The following is a 16302-nucleotide window of genomic DNA, read 5'->3' on the forward strand; positions in this document are numbered from 1 at the left end:
ATAGAACTGATCCTTCCTCGTGGTACTCAAGTAAACCTCAGGGATAGAATAATTATAATTGATTTTTGGATGATTGACAAGCACTACTCCTCAAAATTAACATACCCTAGCTTTTACCTTGGTGTTTATTCATTTCCTAGCTTTGACAAGAGAAAACTGTGTTGCCAGTCAATTTGATTTCTCATTGTCAGCTTCCCAATAAATTCATGAGGATGAGTGGTCATTTTATTGTCTGATTGAATTCTGAATTACGCAGCTTTGAGTTAGTGGCTACAGTAATATATGAAATTAACAAAGTGCTGCTTCCGCAGTTTTCTCTATAACAATCTTTTTTCAAAATTTCAGAATCTTTTCTTTCTCATTTCCATCTATATCTTATTGCTGACATAAAGCGAACATCATCAAACAGATATTGCATGCACACACATGGAAGCTTCCTTAAGACAGGGTTGTTTCTTTTTACAGATATAAATTTCCAGAAATTGTCACAAAAACATCCGCAGTTTCACCGCTGTTATTGCTTGAACTGAACAATAGGCTCGCCAGCTTAATTTTTCATATGGCACGATAGATTAATCCACTAATGATAATAAGGAATGCTTTTACTTAGGAGTTGCTAAATATCATTCAAAGAAGATTATGCTTAGAAAAGAATTTCTGGTCAATATGCTCTGGACTCTATGGTTTCTGGTTATTGTATGTACACCTACGACTCCATGACGGTATTAGAGATAATGTAGTAAATGTTGTATCCCCCACATCATCTAACTTGCTTCGTTACAACGAGTTTGGAACTGCCCTTGTTCGTGTTGGCATGTTTATGAATTACTAATCCTGAAGAATCAAAGTTTGTTCATTTTAATTTCTTTGATTCTTTCTCGACTCTATTCTGACTACTTGTTTTTCTTTGAATCTTTACAACAGACGTCTTGGTGGCTCTGGAAACTTGAGAATGAGATTCGTGAAAATTTTCATAAATTAAAAACCTCTTTGTTTACTGTTTACTACAGTTTATTATCTGTACAAATGAAGGGTTGTTATTTTAATATCTGTATCAATAACTTGGCCCAGGATTTCTATTCTTCTATTTATAATTCATTTACATGCATATCATATTGCACTTTCTTCAGTCATTTTTAGTCACTAAAAGTTAAAGCGTAGTCAGGGAGGAGTTGTGTTCAGTAATCACTACTTCAAAATCTTGAAATTAGTAATCATACACAGCTTCGATGATGAATGTTTTAGCCTAGATAAATGAATGAACATTCTGATTAACCTGCTTGATATATAGTATTTCACTTTTTGTATAATTCTGTGTGTAAAAGTAAAACCTGTCATGTTTTCAGAGGAAACTTTTGATTAATACCGTAATAACTCTGTAGTATGATACTTAAGTGACACATGGACTCTCTTCTTGCTATTTTTGAAATGGTGATCATCAAATTTTGAATTAAAGAGCTGGAAATTATTTGCATTTTTTCTAGATGCCTCTGTGTTTCACACCATCTTTTTTATTTGACAAAGGGTTGGCATGTTTATGTAATTTGGAATGTTTTCTCTGAAACGATATCTCGATGTTGTTATTGTTGAATAATGTAAAATTCTGTTTAAGTACTCGTCAATGTTAGCGCTGCTAAAGAGTATCGTCTTAAGCAAAGTTTTGTCACAGGAATTGTAGGAATCTTAACTTTTCAAAACGTGTTTGTATGCTAGTTAGCAAAGACACTAGGAACAACTTCAGCAAAACATTTTTACCTCGATCTAACAAAAATTTCATTTCAGGTTTTTTCTACTTCATCATCACCGTTATATTTCACTTAGAAATGTTCCATTGCGGCTGAGTGAAATTTAAGTCCATAGAACAAAAGAATATTTCTAACCTTTCAGTTTTGCTAAACAATGTTGATGATGACCAACCGGGAACACCTACCATTACTGTAACTGAAGACCTCACCAGTCCTTGCGAGGATGATGATTATGTTAAATATTTTGGACTAGAGAAAGAGGCCGAAGGTACATGGTGTTCACCTTAGACGAGTCTTTTTCTTCGGTTCTCATCATTGTGTGCCCACATTTTGCCTCAACTGATCACTGCCCTTGTTTATATTTATATATATGTATATATATACACCACAACGCACTTTCATCAGTCATTATATTGTTTAGTGGAGTTATATTTTTTGTACATGACTAAATCAGTGCTGCATGACTAGAGCTAATTCATTTTCTAGTTTTCTAGCACTTTTCCATGCAGTCTGGTGATAAACCAGTTATTGTTATCCATTCACTACTTATATTTTCAAACTTATATCATGTTTTATTGCAGAACTTCCAACTAGCCCAGGTATAAAATCCAATAGTTCTTTCAACCAGCACAGCAACGCTTCATGAAAACCACATATACCACTGTTTGATTATATCAAACGCTTATTGTGCTTTATTCAATCATACATGCATAAAGAATGAATAGAAATATGAAATAAAGTGTATTGAATAATTGACCGATAAAAGTATGAGAAGTATGGTTGCTGTGTCTGTTGTTTATATGTGTGTGTTATTTATGTGGAAGCAGAGAATATATAATTAAGCAAAATGTCAGAATTCTCGTATGGTTATTGTTTTTGTGTAAAAACCAAACTTCAACTTTACTAGTCAAGTACTAGTCGTGTTTCTTTATGCCATTGATCTTCGTTTTGCACCACAAATGGGTTCTTCATGAAAATACCTTTGGGGACATTTTGCTTTCTATAAAATTGGTCTTTCGTTTGCTACTGTAAACATTGGTCGGTGTCTGAACCTGAAACCAACAATTTTTGGTGTTGTCCACAATCTCTTACTCATGTCTGTTCCCTTTTTGTAGCCATGCATGATGACACGGGATTCGATCAAGATACTATCGGTGCTGAAGGTACATGCACAAATCATTGATTATTGCATGAACTGATCATTTGAATTAAATTCTTTTATTATCATCAATCAATCCTCAATTGATAATAATAATTCCTTTTCATCAAGTATGATTAAGCATGATTCCAGTCACGGAAACTCCTTTTTGTATACATATGTGTTTTGATGTTGTATCTCGCGTTCTGTCAAATTCTGTCGTTGGCATCTGGATATTATTACTCAGAAAAAATCTTAAGGCTTCAACCAATCTTTTGTTGTTGGTTGAAATTTCATTGTACAATTCTTCATATAGTGTACATACATTTTTCGGTGAACTCCAAACTTCTACATGTATTAGGTATATTTATTGGAGTAAAGTGGATGAAATCTGCTTCATTGGGCTGTGGAGTTTCTGTGATGTTCAATTTTTTCCAGAGTTAAACCCGTAATTGATGTCGCTTCAGCATGTTATATGGATAATTGATTAAGTTCAATTGTATGATCACCATTGATCAATGAATATGATACATCAGGACATTAAGAATTATTCAGCCTTATCAGCAGAGGCACTAGCACCAACCTATGGGGTCACTAGTCTGTTGACCCTTGGGTTCACTTGCGCCTATCTGTGGGTGCATAACTCATCATCCAAATTATTGAAATTGTTAATTTTGCAACATTGCATCTGTTTTCAGCACGGATTTGTGATGTTCTTTCTACCTGTACGGTTACAGCAGCTTTCTTCACTTTTATCAGCTTATCTGTTCAGTTTTTAACAGAGTGGACTCTGCAGACTGACTCAACTCATTGGCCTCATTCCCTCCATTGACAAGTGTCTCGTTGGAGTAACATGGATAATCTAGGTTTTATGCACCCACCAAAAGTCCTGCTCAGCTTTGTGTTGTTATCGAATTTCGCATGTAAGTGCTCGTTTATTCATCGAATAATCATAAGGCCAATGATGAATTTATTTTTTCAATTTTTCACCGAATTATATCCAATTATATATTCATACATAATACATATAATGGTAAATCATAATGCAAGCCAACAATTTTATCTACATTTAGATATAGAAAATATTGGGTGATCGCTTGGTATATCACACTAGCTTCTAGTTAAAGCTTGCAATGCTTTTGTGAGCCTATCCACAAATGTTAGATATATTTGATGTTATACAATAAGTAAACATATTCTAACATAATATTTGCTTTGCTCTTTTCCATGCCTTCTCCTGTGGATGGGAAACGGTTACGTATTTGTTCAATATCTGATAATTTAATACATTGAATTACTTCTACTTTGTTAATTTTGACAAATGATTATTGCACTTACTCCCTATGCCTGAAATTTGCATTATTCTTGCTTGATCCAAAAATCTCGAACATTAATTACATGACCATAAAGAATTGAAAGACAATGAGGAAAAGAGGAAAAGTGTTGCTGACATAATTGGCATGTTTGAGGTCAGATCTAAGGATGATGATGATGACATTGAGTTGAAAAGACAGGAAGGGGACAAAGATGTTGAGGAGAATAAAATAAGGGAAGATCAAAGTGAAAGAGAAAAAGACGTAGTCAGTCCACCAGTAGATATAAAGGAGGTTCTAACAAAAGAATCTCTGTTTGAGGCTGAATCAATACCTCATACAGCTGCCACTGGGCTAACACCAGAGCTGGAAGCTGTTGAATTGCAACGGCTACCAGAGCCTCGGGAAATTGATGAATGCAGTCCTTGGTCTGAGGAAGCAGCTCCTTTTGTTGATGAATGTGGTGTAGTAGAAGAAAAACGTAAAAGTGTTGCAGAAATTGTGACATTCTTTGATAAATGGGTTGAAGAAGCTAGTGATGAAGAAAAGCCACCTGAGGTTATATCTACTGAACATGTTTCTTTTGAAGAGAAACAGGATGAGGAAGAAGTAAAAGAAATGGCATTTGAGAGTGAACAATCGGTTACAGTTCAAAGCTACACATTTGCGGTTGAAGAACGGTCAACAATGTCTGAAGAAACAGAAAAAATAGACCCATTTCTCTTCTCGAAGGACCACGCTAAGCTTTACCCAGGAGATGTCACTACACAAAGCAGAATAGATTTGCCGGAGGAGGAACAATATTGTACTTATAAGATAAGACCTGAAACACCAGTAGAAGAGGAAAAAATAAATACTCCTGTAGAGGAGGTAAGACCTGAGGCACCAGTAGAAGATGACGAACCAGTTACTCCTGTAGAGGAGGTAAGACCCGAGACACCAGAAGAAGAGGAAAGGCCAGTTACTCCTGTAGAGGAGGTAAGACCTGAGACACCTGTTGAAGAGGAAAAGCCAGTGACCCTTATTGAGAAAATAAGATCTGAGACACGAGTAGAAGAGGAAATATTAGTTACTCCTGTAGAGGAGATAAGACCTGTGACACCAGTAGAAGAAGAAAGGCCAGTTATTCCGGTTGAGGAGGTAAGACCTGAGACACCAGTAGAAGAGGAAAGACCAGTTATTCCTGTTGAGGAAATAAGACCTGAGACACCAAAAGAAGAGGAAAAGCCAGTTATTCCTGTTGCGCAGATAAGACCTGAGACACCAGTAGAAGAGGAAAAACCAGTTACTCCTGTTGAGGAAATAAGACCCGAGACACCAGTAGAAGAGGAAAGGCCAGTTACTCCTGTTGATGAGGTAAGACCCGAGATACCAGTAGAAGAGGAAAAGCCAGTTATTCCTGTTGCGCAGATAAGACCTGAGACACCAGTAGAAGAGGAAAAACCAGTTACTCCAGTAGAAGAGATAAGACCCGAGACACCAGAAGAAGAGGAAAGGCCAGTTACTCCTGTTGAAGAGATAAGACCTGAGACACCAGTAGAAGAGGAAAGGCCAGTTACTCCTGTTGAAGAGATTAGACCTGAGACACCAGTAGAAGAGGAAAAGCCAGTTACTCCTGTTGAGGAAATAAGACCCGAGACACCAGTAGAAGAGGAAAGGCCAGTTACTCCTGTTGAAGAGATTAGACCTGAGACACCTGAAGAAGAGGAAAAACCAGTTATTCCTGTTGCGCAGATAAGACCTGAGACAACAGTAGAAGAGGAAAAGCCAGTTACTCCTGTTGAGGAAGTAAGACCTGAGACACCTGTTGAAGAGGAAAAACCAGTTACTCCAGTAGAGGAGATAAGACCCGAGACACCAGAAGAAGAGGAAAGGCCAGTTATTCCTTTTGAAGAGATAAGACCTGAGACACCAGTAGAAGAGGAAAGGCCAGTTACTCCTGTTGAGGAAATAAGACCCGAGACACCAGTAGAAGAGGAAAAGCCAGTTATTCCTGTTGCGCAGATAAGACCTGAGACACCAGTAGAAGAGGAAAAGCCAGTTGCTCCTGTTGAGGAGGTAAGACCTGAGACACCTGTTAAAGAGGAAAAGCCAGTTACTCCTGTTGAGGAAATAAGACCCGAGACACCAGTAGAAGAGGAAAGGCCAGTTATTCCTGTTGCGCAGATAAGACCCGAGACACCAGTAGAAGAGGAAAAACCAGTTATTCCTGTTACGCAGATAAGACCTGAGACACCAGTAGAAGAGGAAAAACCAGTTACTCCTGTTGAGGAGGTAAGATCTGAGACACCTGTTGAAGAGGAAAAGCCAGGTACTCCTGTTGAGGAAATAAGACCCGAGACACCAGTAGAAGAGGAAAGACCAGTTACTCCTGTTGAAGAGATTAGACCTGAGACACCTGAAGAAGAAAAACCAGTTATTCCTGTTGCGCAGATAAGACCTGAGACAACAGTAGAAGAGGAAAAGCCAGTTACTCCCGTTGAGGAAGTAAGACCTGAGACACCTGTTGAAGAGGAAAAACCCGTTACTCCAGTAGAGGAGATAAGACCCGAGACACCAGAAGAAGAGGAAAGGCCAGTTATTCCTATTGCGCAGATAAGACCTGAGACAACAGAAGAAGAGGAAAAGCCAGTAACTCTTGTTAAGGAGGTAAGACCTGAGACACCTGTTGAAGAGGAAAAACCAGTTACTCCTGTAGAGGAGATAAGACCCGAGACACCAGTAGAAGAGGAAAGGCCAGTTACTCCTGTTGAAGAGATAAGACCTGAGACACCTGTTGAAAAGGAAAAGCCAGTTACTCCTGTTGAGGAAATAAGACCCGAGACACCAGTAGAAGAGGAAAGGCCAGTTACTCCTGTTGAAGAGATAAGACCTGAGACACCTGTTGAAGAGGAAAAGCCAGTTACTCCTGTTGAGGAAATAAGACCCGAGACACCAGTAGAAGAGGAAAGGCCAGTTACTCCTGTTGAAAAGATTAGACCTGGGACACCTGAAGAAGAGGAAAAACCAGTTATTGCTGTTGCGCAGATAAGACCTGAGACAACAGTAGAAGAGGAAAAGCCAATTACTCCTGTAGAGGAAGTAAGACCTGAGACACCTGTTGAAGAGGAAAAACCAGTTACTCCAGTAGTGGAGATAAGACCCGAGACACCAGAAGAAGAGGAAAGGCCAGTTATTCCTATTGCGCAGATAAGACCTGAGACACCAGTAGAAGAGGAAAAGCCAGTTACTCCTGTTGAGGAGGTAAGACCTGAGACACGTGTTGAAGAGGAAAAGCCAGTTACTCCTGTTGAGGAAATAAGACCCGAGACACCAGTAGAAGAGGAAAGGCCAGTTACTCCTGTTGAAGAGATTAGACCTGAGACACCTGAAGAAGAGGAAAAACCAGTTATTCCTGTTGCGCAGATAAGACCTGAGACAACAGTAGAAGAGGAAAAGCCAGTAACTCCTGTTGAGGAAGTAAGACCTGAGACACCTGTTGAAGAGGAAAAACCAGTTACTCCAGTAGAGGAGATAAGACCCAAGACACCAGAAGAAGAGGAAAGGCCAGTTGTTCCTGTTGCGCAGATAAGACCTGAGACACCAGTAGAAGAGGAAAGGCCAGTTACTCCTGTTGAAGAGATTAGACCTGGGACACCTGAAGAAGAGGAAAAACCAGTTATTCCTGTTGCGCAGATAAGACCTGAGACAACAGTAGAAGAGGCAAAGCCAGTAACTCCTGTTGAGGAAGTAAGACCTGAGACACCTGTTGAAGAGGAAAAACCAGTTACTCCAGTAGAGGAGATAAGACCCAAGACACCAGAAGAGGAAAGGCCAGTTGTTCCTGTTGCGCAGATAAGACCTGAGACACCAGTAGAAGAGGAAAAGCAAGTTACTCCTGTTGAAGAGATAAGACCTGTGACACCAGTAGAAGAAGAAAAGCCTGTTGTTCCTGTTGCGCAGATAAGACCTGAGACACTAGTAGAAGAGGAAAAGCAAGTTACTCCTGTTGAGGAGATAAGACCTGAAACACCGGTGGAAGAGGAACAGCCAGTGACTCTTGTTGAGGAGATAAGACCTGAGACACCTGTTGAAGAGGAAAAATCAGTGACTCCTGTTGAGGAGATCAGACCCGAGACACCAGTGGAAGAGGAAAAGCCAGTTACTCCAGTTGGGGAGATAAGACCTGAGATACCTGTAGAAGAGGAAAAGCCAGTTACCCCTGTTGAGGAGGTAAGACCTGAGACACCTGTTGAAGAGGAAAAGCCAGTTACTCCTGTTGAGGAAATAAGACCCGAGACACCAGTAGAAGAGGAAAGGCCAGTTACTCCTGTTGATGAGGTAAGACCCGAGATACCAGTAGAAGAGGAAAAGCCAGTTATTCCTGTTGCGCAGATAAGACCTGAGACACCAGTAGAAGAGGAAAAACCAGTTACTCCAGTAGAAGAGATAAGACCTGAGACACCAGAAGAAGAGGAAAGGCCAGTTACTCCTGTTGAAGAGATAAGACCTGAGACACCAGTAGAAGAGGAAAGGCCAGTTACTCCTGTTGAGGAGGTAAGACCCGAGATACCAGTAGAAGAGGAAAAGCCAGTTACTCCTGTTGAGGAAGTAAGACCTGAGACACCTGTTGAAGAGGAAAAACCAGTTATTCCAGTAGAGGAGATAAGACCCGAGACACCAGAAGAAGAGGAAAGGCCAGTTATTCCTTTTGAAGAGATAAGACCTGAGACACCAGTAGAAGAGGAAAGACCAGTTACTCCTGTTGAGGAAATAAGACCTGAGACACCTGTTGAAGAGGAAAAACCAGTTATTCCTGTTGCGCAGATAAGACCTGAGACACCAGAAGAAGAGGAAAAGCCAGTTACTCCTGTTGAGGAAGTAAGACCTGAGACACCTGTTGAAGAGGAAAATCCAATTACTCCTGTAGAGGAGGTAAGACCTGAGGCACCATTTGAAGAGGAAAAACCAGTTACTCCAGTAGAGGAGATAAGACCCGAGACACCAGTAGAAGAGGAAAAGCCAGTTACTCCTGTTGAGGAAGTAAGACCTGAGACACCTGTTGAAGAGGAAAATCCAATTTCTCCTGTAGAGGAGGTAAGGCCTGAGACACCAAAAGAAGAGGAAAAACTAGTTTCTCCTGTAGAGGAGGTAAGACCTGAGACACCCGTAGAAGAAGATAAACCAGTTACTCCTGTATGGGAGGTAAGACCCGAGACACTTGTAGAATTGGAAAAACAAGTTTCTCCTGTAGAGGAGGTAAGACCTGAGACACCAGTAGAAGAGGAAAAACCAATCACTGCTGTTGTGGAGATAAGACCTGAAACACCAGTAGAAGAGGAAAAACCAGTCACTCCTGCTGCCGTGATAAGACCTGAGACACCAGAAGAGGAACAACCAATTACTTCTGTAGAAGAAGTAAGACCTGAGACACCTGTTGAGAAGGAAATGCCAATTACTTCTGTAGAGGAGGTAAGAACTGAGCCACCAGTAGAAGAAGAAGAACCAGTTACTCCTGTTACTTCTGTAGAGGAGGTAAGACCTGAGACACCTATAGAGGAGGAAAAACCAGTTGCTTCAGCAGAGGACTTAAGACCTGAGACACCAGTAGAAGAGGGCAAACCAGTTTCTTGTGTAAAGGAAGTAAAACCTGAGAAACCAGTAGAAGAGGAAAAGCCAGTTTCTCCTGTAGAGGAAGTGAGACCTGAAACGCCAGTAGAAGAGGAAAAACCATTTACTGCTGTTGTGGAGATAAGATCTGAAACACCTATAAAAGAGGAAAAGCCAGTTACTCCTGTGGAGGATATGAGACCTGAGACACTAGTGGAAGAGGAAAAGCCAGTTACTCCTGTAGAGGAGGTAAGACCTGAGTCACCTGTTGAAGAGGAAAAACCAGTTACTCCTGAAGACATTAGACCTGAGACACCAGAAGAAGAGGAAAAGGCAGTGACTCCTATAGAGGAAATAAGACCTGAGATTCCTGTAGATCAGGAAAGACCAGTCACTCCTCTAAAACATGAGACACGATTAGAAGAGGAAAAGCCAGATACTTCTGTAGAGGAGTCTAGACCTGAGACACCTGTTCAGGAGGAAAAACCAGTTACTCCTGTAGTGGAGGTAAGACCTGAGACACCAGAAAAAGAGGAAAAGCCAGTCACTCCTGTGGAGGAGGTAAGACCTGAGACACCAGTAGAAGAGGAAAAGCCAGTTACTCATGTAGATGAGATAAAACCTGAGACACCAGTAGAAGAGGAAAAACCAGTTACTCCTGAAGACATTAGACCCGAGACACCAGTAGAAGAGGAAAAGCCAGTGACTCCTGTAGAGGAGATAATAAGACCTGAGACTCCTGTAGATGAGGAAAGACCAGTCATTCCTGTAAAAGCTGAGACACCAGTAGAAGAGGAAAACCCAGTTATTCCTGTAGAGGAAATACGACCAGCGAAACACGTAGAAGAGGAAAAACCAGTAACTCCTGAAGAGATAAGACCTGAAACTCCTGTAGAAATTGATGAAATTTCCCAAGTATGGGAAGAGTCATTTTCCCAAGTTTGCGTTAAAAGACAAACAAATATTTCCATGACTTTCGCATCAGATTGGGCTGATGCTGAGAATATTGAGCCTATATCTTATGAAACTACTAAAACTGATGACAAATTTTCACCTGATCGTGCAGAAAATGTGGAGGAATCTGATGATAGTGTCTCAAGTGTTGATGAGCCTATTCTGAGTGAGGTTTATGTCGAAAGAAAACAAGAAATATGTTTCCTCGATCTTGACAAACAAAGTGAAGACTTAACTGAGGTTGAAGACAGTATTAGCAATATCCCAGTATCTACTGTGGATGAAGATAAAACGTTGACTGGCATGGATAGATCATCACCTAGAGATGAAAAGTCTACAGATCATACGCCATCATCTCCAGTTGAGATAAACATTCAGAATATCTATGATTTGGAAGAGATATCTGCAGCCAAAGAAAAAGATATCACAGATTCAACAAATGAAGTTCCTGGTGAAGAGCTAGCACTTTATATTGATCATTCTGAAGAATATATTGTTTTGAACAAGGGTGAGGCATCATTTACTTTGGATGTTCCTATCGAACTCGGCAAAGATGCCACTGAATTGACTTTGACTGATACAGAATGCTTGGCATTGAATGAGCCAGTTTCACTGGACGATATGAGTCCATCAGCTGATGAAGTCCAGGAAATCACGGCTGTGTCTGGCTTTGATGAAATACAAGAGGGAACTGCAGTTGAAGCTTCAGAAGTTGACACTTCAGAAGATATAGATTGTATTGAATCTGTGCATGAGACTCAGTCCCATCCTGGAGCCCCAACTGAAGGCCATATTCCTATCGAACCAGCTACAGAGGTCTTAAGTGGGGATGATCTTGATAGGGACATGGTGGATTCCGATGTTGAAGTAGTTGAAGAAGCCTACGCAAGTGATGAAAGTGTTGGCCATCAAGAACAAATTCTCACTCCACATGATACTGATGAAATTCCCCAAGTATGTGAAGAGTCATTTTCTCAAGTGTGTGTTAAAAGACAAACAAATATTTCCATGACTTTTGCATCAGATTGGGCTGATGCTGAAAATATAGAGCCATTTTCTTATGAAACTACTATAACCAATGAGAAACTCATACCTGATCATGCAGAAAAGGTGGAGGAATCTGATGAAAGTATCTCAAGTGTTGATGAGTCTATACTCAGTGAGGTTTATGTGGAAAGAAAACAAGAAATTTGTTTCCATGATCTTGAAAAACATTGTGAACCAAGTGAAGATTTCCCTGAGATTCAAGGCAGTAGTATTCATACCCTAGATGATAATGAGTCACCAGAAATGGAATCTGATGCTCCACCTTCAGAAAAAAGTGAAGTCTTTAGAATGGTTGCAATTTCAGGTATGAGTATAGTTTCAAGTGAGATGAGTTGAGAACATTTATATTGAGGTGACTAAAACTGACATTAAGCTGTTGGGAGTATGAAGAAGCTGCTGTATCCAATGTTTACTTTGATGATTGTGACTATTCCTTTGATATATCTTCCTATGTTGTAGAATCCCAGATGCTGACTCGCGTTGAACATAAGTCAGAGAAAGTTGGACAGAAAGAAATTTCAACATTTGTTGAACACCGTCGTTCGCTTGGAGGATCTGAATCACAGACAACTTACATTACTGAATTCACAAATCAGTCCCCTGTTATAGAGCGATCGGTTGATAATAATGTTGAGGATGTTTTGACAAAAGCCACAAATGTAGACTCTAGGCAGACTGAAAGTGGAGCATATGAGTCAACCACCTATATATCGGAGGTTGACTATAAAAATGTATCTGCTCCAGAGGAATATTCACTCCAAGCTCATGAAGTTTCAGGTAGGAGTTTGGACAAATGTTCTGTAGATATAGATACAGGTTTGCATGGTACATTGCTGTACATTGCTGGGCTTAGGGAAGTTGATTGAATATCATATATTTCACACCAAAAAATTAGTGAACAAGAAAATGAAATTTATAACATTTTCATAACCTTAGCTATACATTTGCCCATAGGTCCCTCTTTGGCACTGGAAGTAGAAGAACATCGCTCATCATCCCCAAGCGATATTGAAATTTCAGACACTGAACACTATCAAACTGATGACCTTCCAACAGAAACCATTGAAGATCGACCCTTGTCACCTACGGACTATATTTTAGAACCTGAAATGGAGCCAGAAGGAAGGATCAGTGCTGATACATCTGAGCAAATCTTCATTGAACAGACTATTCAGGCAGCTAGGGTCTCAGTTACTAGTTTGGCTGATGATGACCGCCCACCCTCTCCCTCTCAGTTGACTCTTGTAGTTGATGACAATGAGATACTAACATCAACTGATTCTCATTCAGGTACTAACAGCTATACATGAATTTTGGTGGTTTTCTTATTCACTAATTCAATGAATATTTCATCACTCTCTTTCTCTCTCTTCTCTCTCTCTCTCTCTACTGAATATCAGCATGAAATTTGCATGTAAGACTGATTCACATTTGATTTTCCTTTCTCGCTTTTAGTTAGACTTTTCCTTCGCCATTTTCCTTTTTCATAGCGCCTTCTTTTAAGTATCAGGTAGCATTTCTTTTTCTTTTTTATGCTCGAAAGAGTTGTCTGATGTATTCGGATATCAAGACCCTGGTGACCTGTATACAATTCCAGAACATGGAATCCTGGTTCATAAAACTGATGCTTCTGCATTAGATGTTGATCTCATTGAAGAAAAATCAATTCCGTCAAAACAACGCATTTCATTTAGTCCCACTGAAATGCCAATTGATGTTACATTAGAGTCTGGATTAGATCAAATCGGTGCCGAAGAGTCAGGTGATGATGATCACAGTGACCATGATCGGTGGGAAAGATCTCAGTCGTATGAGCGAGAAGAAGATCCATCGTCGGAAGTCACGTTTGAATATCTTCGTGCACGACACTTTTCTACACCAGACTACACATTAGGATGCCCGGGTTACAAGAAATTACAGGCAACACACCCTTTTGTACAAGGTAGTGCTTTCATCTGTCTTGCTTTGCACTTTCACTTGAATTCCAATTGCTTTCATGTCTGAGCAGCATGATTGTTCTATACTTTTCTGTTGACACTTTCCTTCCCTCCCAACCTCAGTTTGCTTAAGTTTTAAAGTTTCAGTACACTTACATGCAAATTTCAAGTTGAGTCCATTATAAAACTGGTACAAGTCATAACATTTGGGGTTATATCATTGTTCAATATCTATTTCGTTAACATTTATCATTATATGTTCATGTCCATTCAAGTGCCAATTTTTCATTCTTTTGTCATTTGTGATTTTTTTCATAAGCGGCATATGAGCAAACCGAGAACAGAAGTGGTTCAGAGTTTACTCATGGTAATGAGGCTGCTACAGGTACCTAAGAACAAATTTGTTTAAATCCCATGTATAAGTTTTGCTTCAGTGCTTATTCATTTCATGTGCAAACTATGTCGATTTGAACGGCCAGGATGAATTGGCATCTTCTTAAATTCATTTGATTTGATATTGTGTTCAATTATTAAGTCAGCCGTTGTTTTATGTCATGCAATTCTCACTTTTTCATTAAATGCGAGATGTCAATTGCATGAAGGCATGGCTTCATAACAATTGGCTCAACCTGTTACCCTTCTCATCTTGGGTCTTACTGCCACTTTGTACCAAAAATCAAAATTATATTATATACCCAAACAGAACTCTATTCCACAATAGTATTTGATTATGTTTAGTAACATTAGGGCTAATGTTTCAGGTGGTTCTTTGAACCCAAGTTTTAGTGCAAGATATTCTAACTTTGCAGGCCTCCTGTGAAATATTTTTGTTAAAATGTCAAATACTAATCTGACTCTTTCTAATTCATATTTTTAATGTCAGTGCCCGCTGACCATGAAGCGAATGCAACAGAAACAGACGTTGAAGAGCAGTTTTCACCTACACTTAAACCCTCCCTTGATCTAGACCTTCCTTCATATCCAGTCACTATTACTCCGCCTGAAGGACACTCCCCTATTCAAGAAAAATCTCCTGATATATCTCCTGTACACACTCAATGTCGTGTGGTCGGTAAAGTTAAAATAGCTGTTGGGGTTTCTCCGACTGATTTTATTCTTGAGGAAGAGCCTGAATATTTATCCTCTGAATTCAGCCAGTCATATACCGAACAAAGCCCGGATCAAAGTACTGATTATACAGAACAATCATTTGCAATACCTGTTGTTAAGGATGAAGGTGTTCAAAATGAAACTTCGGACAATACATCAGTCTCCCGTAGAGAATTTCTTTCTTTTGATAATATGGCTTTTGAAGGCCGCGAGACCGTCGACTTAAAGGCAGATACAGATTCACCTCTGATCACCCCCTCAACATTGGAATCTGTTGGACATAGCAGCACAGAAAAGGCCACTAGTCCTGAATTTCGTTCGGATCTAAGTACAGCAGATGACAAATCTCAAATTACAAGACAACAGCCTTTAGAAATTTCATCGCCAACGGATGAAAAAGAAACGAATCTGTTAGAGCTTTCGGTATCTGACTCACCCACCGGTTCCTCCCCTGATGCTCTGCCTGAGCCAGCTGAACCTTTGGAGACTATTCCTGAAACACAGTCTTTACTTGTTGAACAATCACGAGACAGTAATGTTGAATTAACGAGTTCCAGTAAAGGTAGGATCACAAGACAAGTATCTGAACCGCATGAAGACATTATGAAATCTTATGAAGCCACTGTTATTGAGAGCATCCTTGTAAGCCGTTCACATGAACCTTCATCTGATCATTCACACCATGCAAAAACCGCTTTCAGAATAGGTTCAACTGAATATGTTTCATCTGAAGCTGAAGAATACCAGGATGATGATTTTGTCCAAACTGAATTATTACCAACAGCAGACCCACATACAACAGTTATTGTGTCAGAAAATTCAGATGACAGTTCCCCTGAATGCTCTAAAGTTACACATGGCGGGGAGCCACTGAAAATGGTATCCGCATCACAACAAGCTAGAGAAGAAAGGGAGGAACGACCTCCATTGCTTCGAGAAATATCTGAAGAAGATCGAACACAGTCTGGCTCATTTGACTCAGAAGACCTACGAACTGATGAGGAAACACTAAGAGAAATGCAGAAAGAGCTGAAAGAAACATGTAATATGCAATCATCCATTCCTATAGATGTTGAAGTAGAAGATGAAGAGGGAAGTAAAACTCCTGTTATGGATGAAATTGCTTCAGAAGCTGAAATAGAATTAGAGACGGTGTCTGAATCGATAATATCCCATGCTATACCAGCACAGACTTCTAAAACTGGTGAAACAACAAAGCCTCGGGTGGCAGCTTCTGAAGAAATCACATCTTCATCTTCATCTGAGGATCAACGTGAACCAACTCTATTAGCTGCTACTTATGACCTCGACTCTGGCCATGTGTCGCGTGTGGTTGAAACGTTTGATATTTCGCCAGACAGCGTTGATAAGAAAGTAGCAGTCGCCGCAGTGCCAAAAGCCATACTGTCAAGTCCTGAAGATGAAGTTTTTGAACCAGAACCAGAACGCCACTCTTTACAACCACCTGT

The 16302-nt window shown here is 40.0% G+C and overlaps 1 protein-coding gene across 50 annotated transcripts in view; it reads left to right on the forward strand.

Annotated features, from left to right (window-relative positions):
* Positions 1–16302, forward strand: part of LOC141904097 (uncharacterized) — a 145874-nt gene that overhangs the window by 117176 nt on the left and 12396 nt on the right. For 23 of the 50 annotated variants that reach the window (XM_074792571.1, XM_074792570.1, XM_074792595.1 and 20 more), the window contains 4 exons: positions 2861–2908; positions 12246–12563; positions 12741–13076; positions 13330–13728. The exons of 6 other annotated variants lie outside the window; for them this stretch is intronic. In XM_074792571.1, coding sequence (XP_074648672.1) covers positions 2861–2908; positions 12246–12563; positions 12741–13076; positions 13330–13728 — 1101 coding nt within the window. 21 more of the 50 variants (XM_074792597.1, XM_074792605.1, XM_074792601.1 and 18 more) reach the window with 7 other exon arrangements.

Source organism: Tubulanus polymorphus, chromosome 4 (assembly GCF_964204645.1).
Source record: "Tubulanus polymorphus chromosome 4, tnTubPoly1.2, whole genome shotgun sequence".
NCBI lineage: Eukaryota > Metazoa > Nemertea > Palaeonemertea > Tubulaniformes > Tubulanidae > Tubulanus > Tubulanus polymorphus.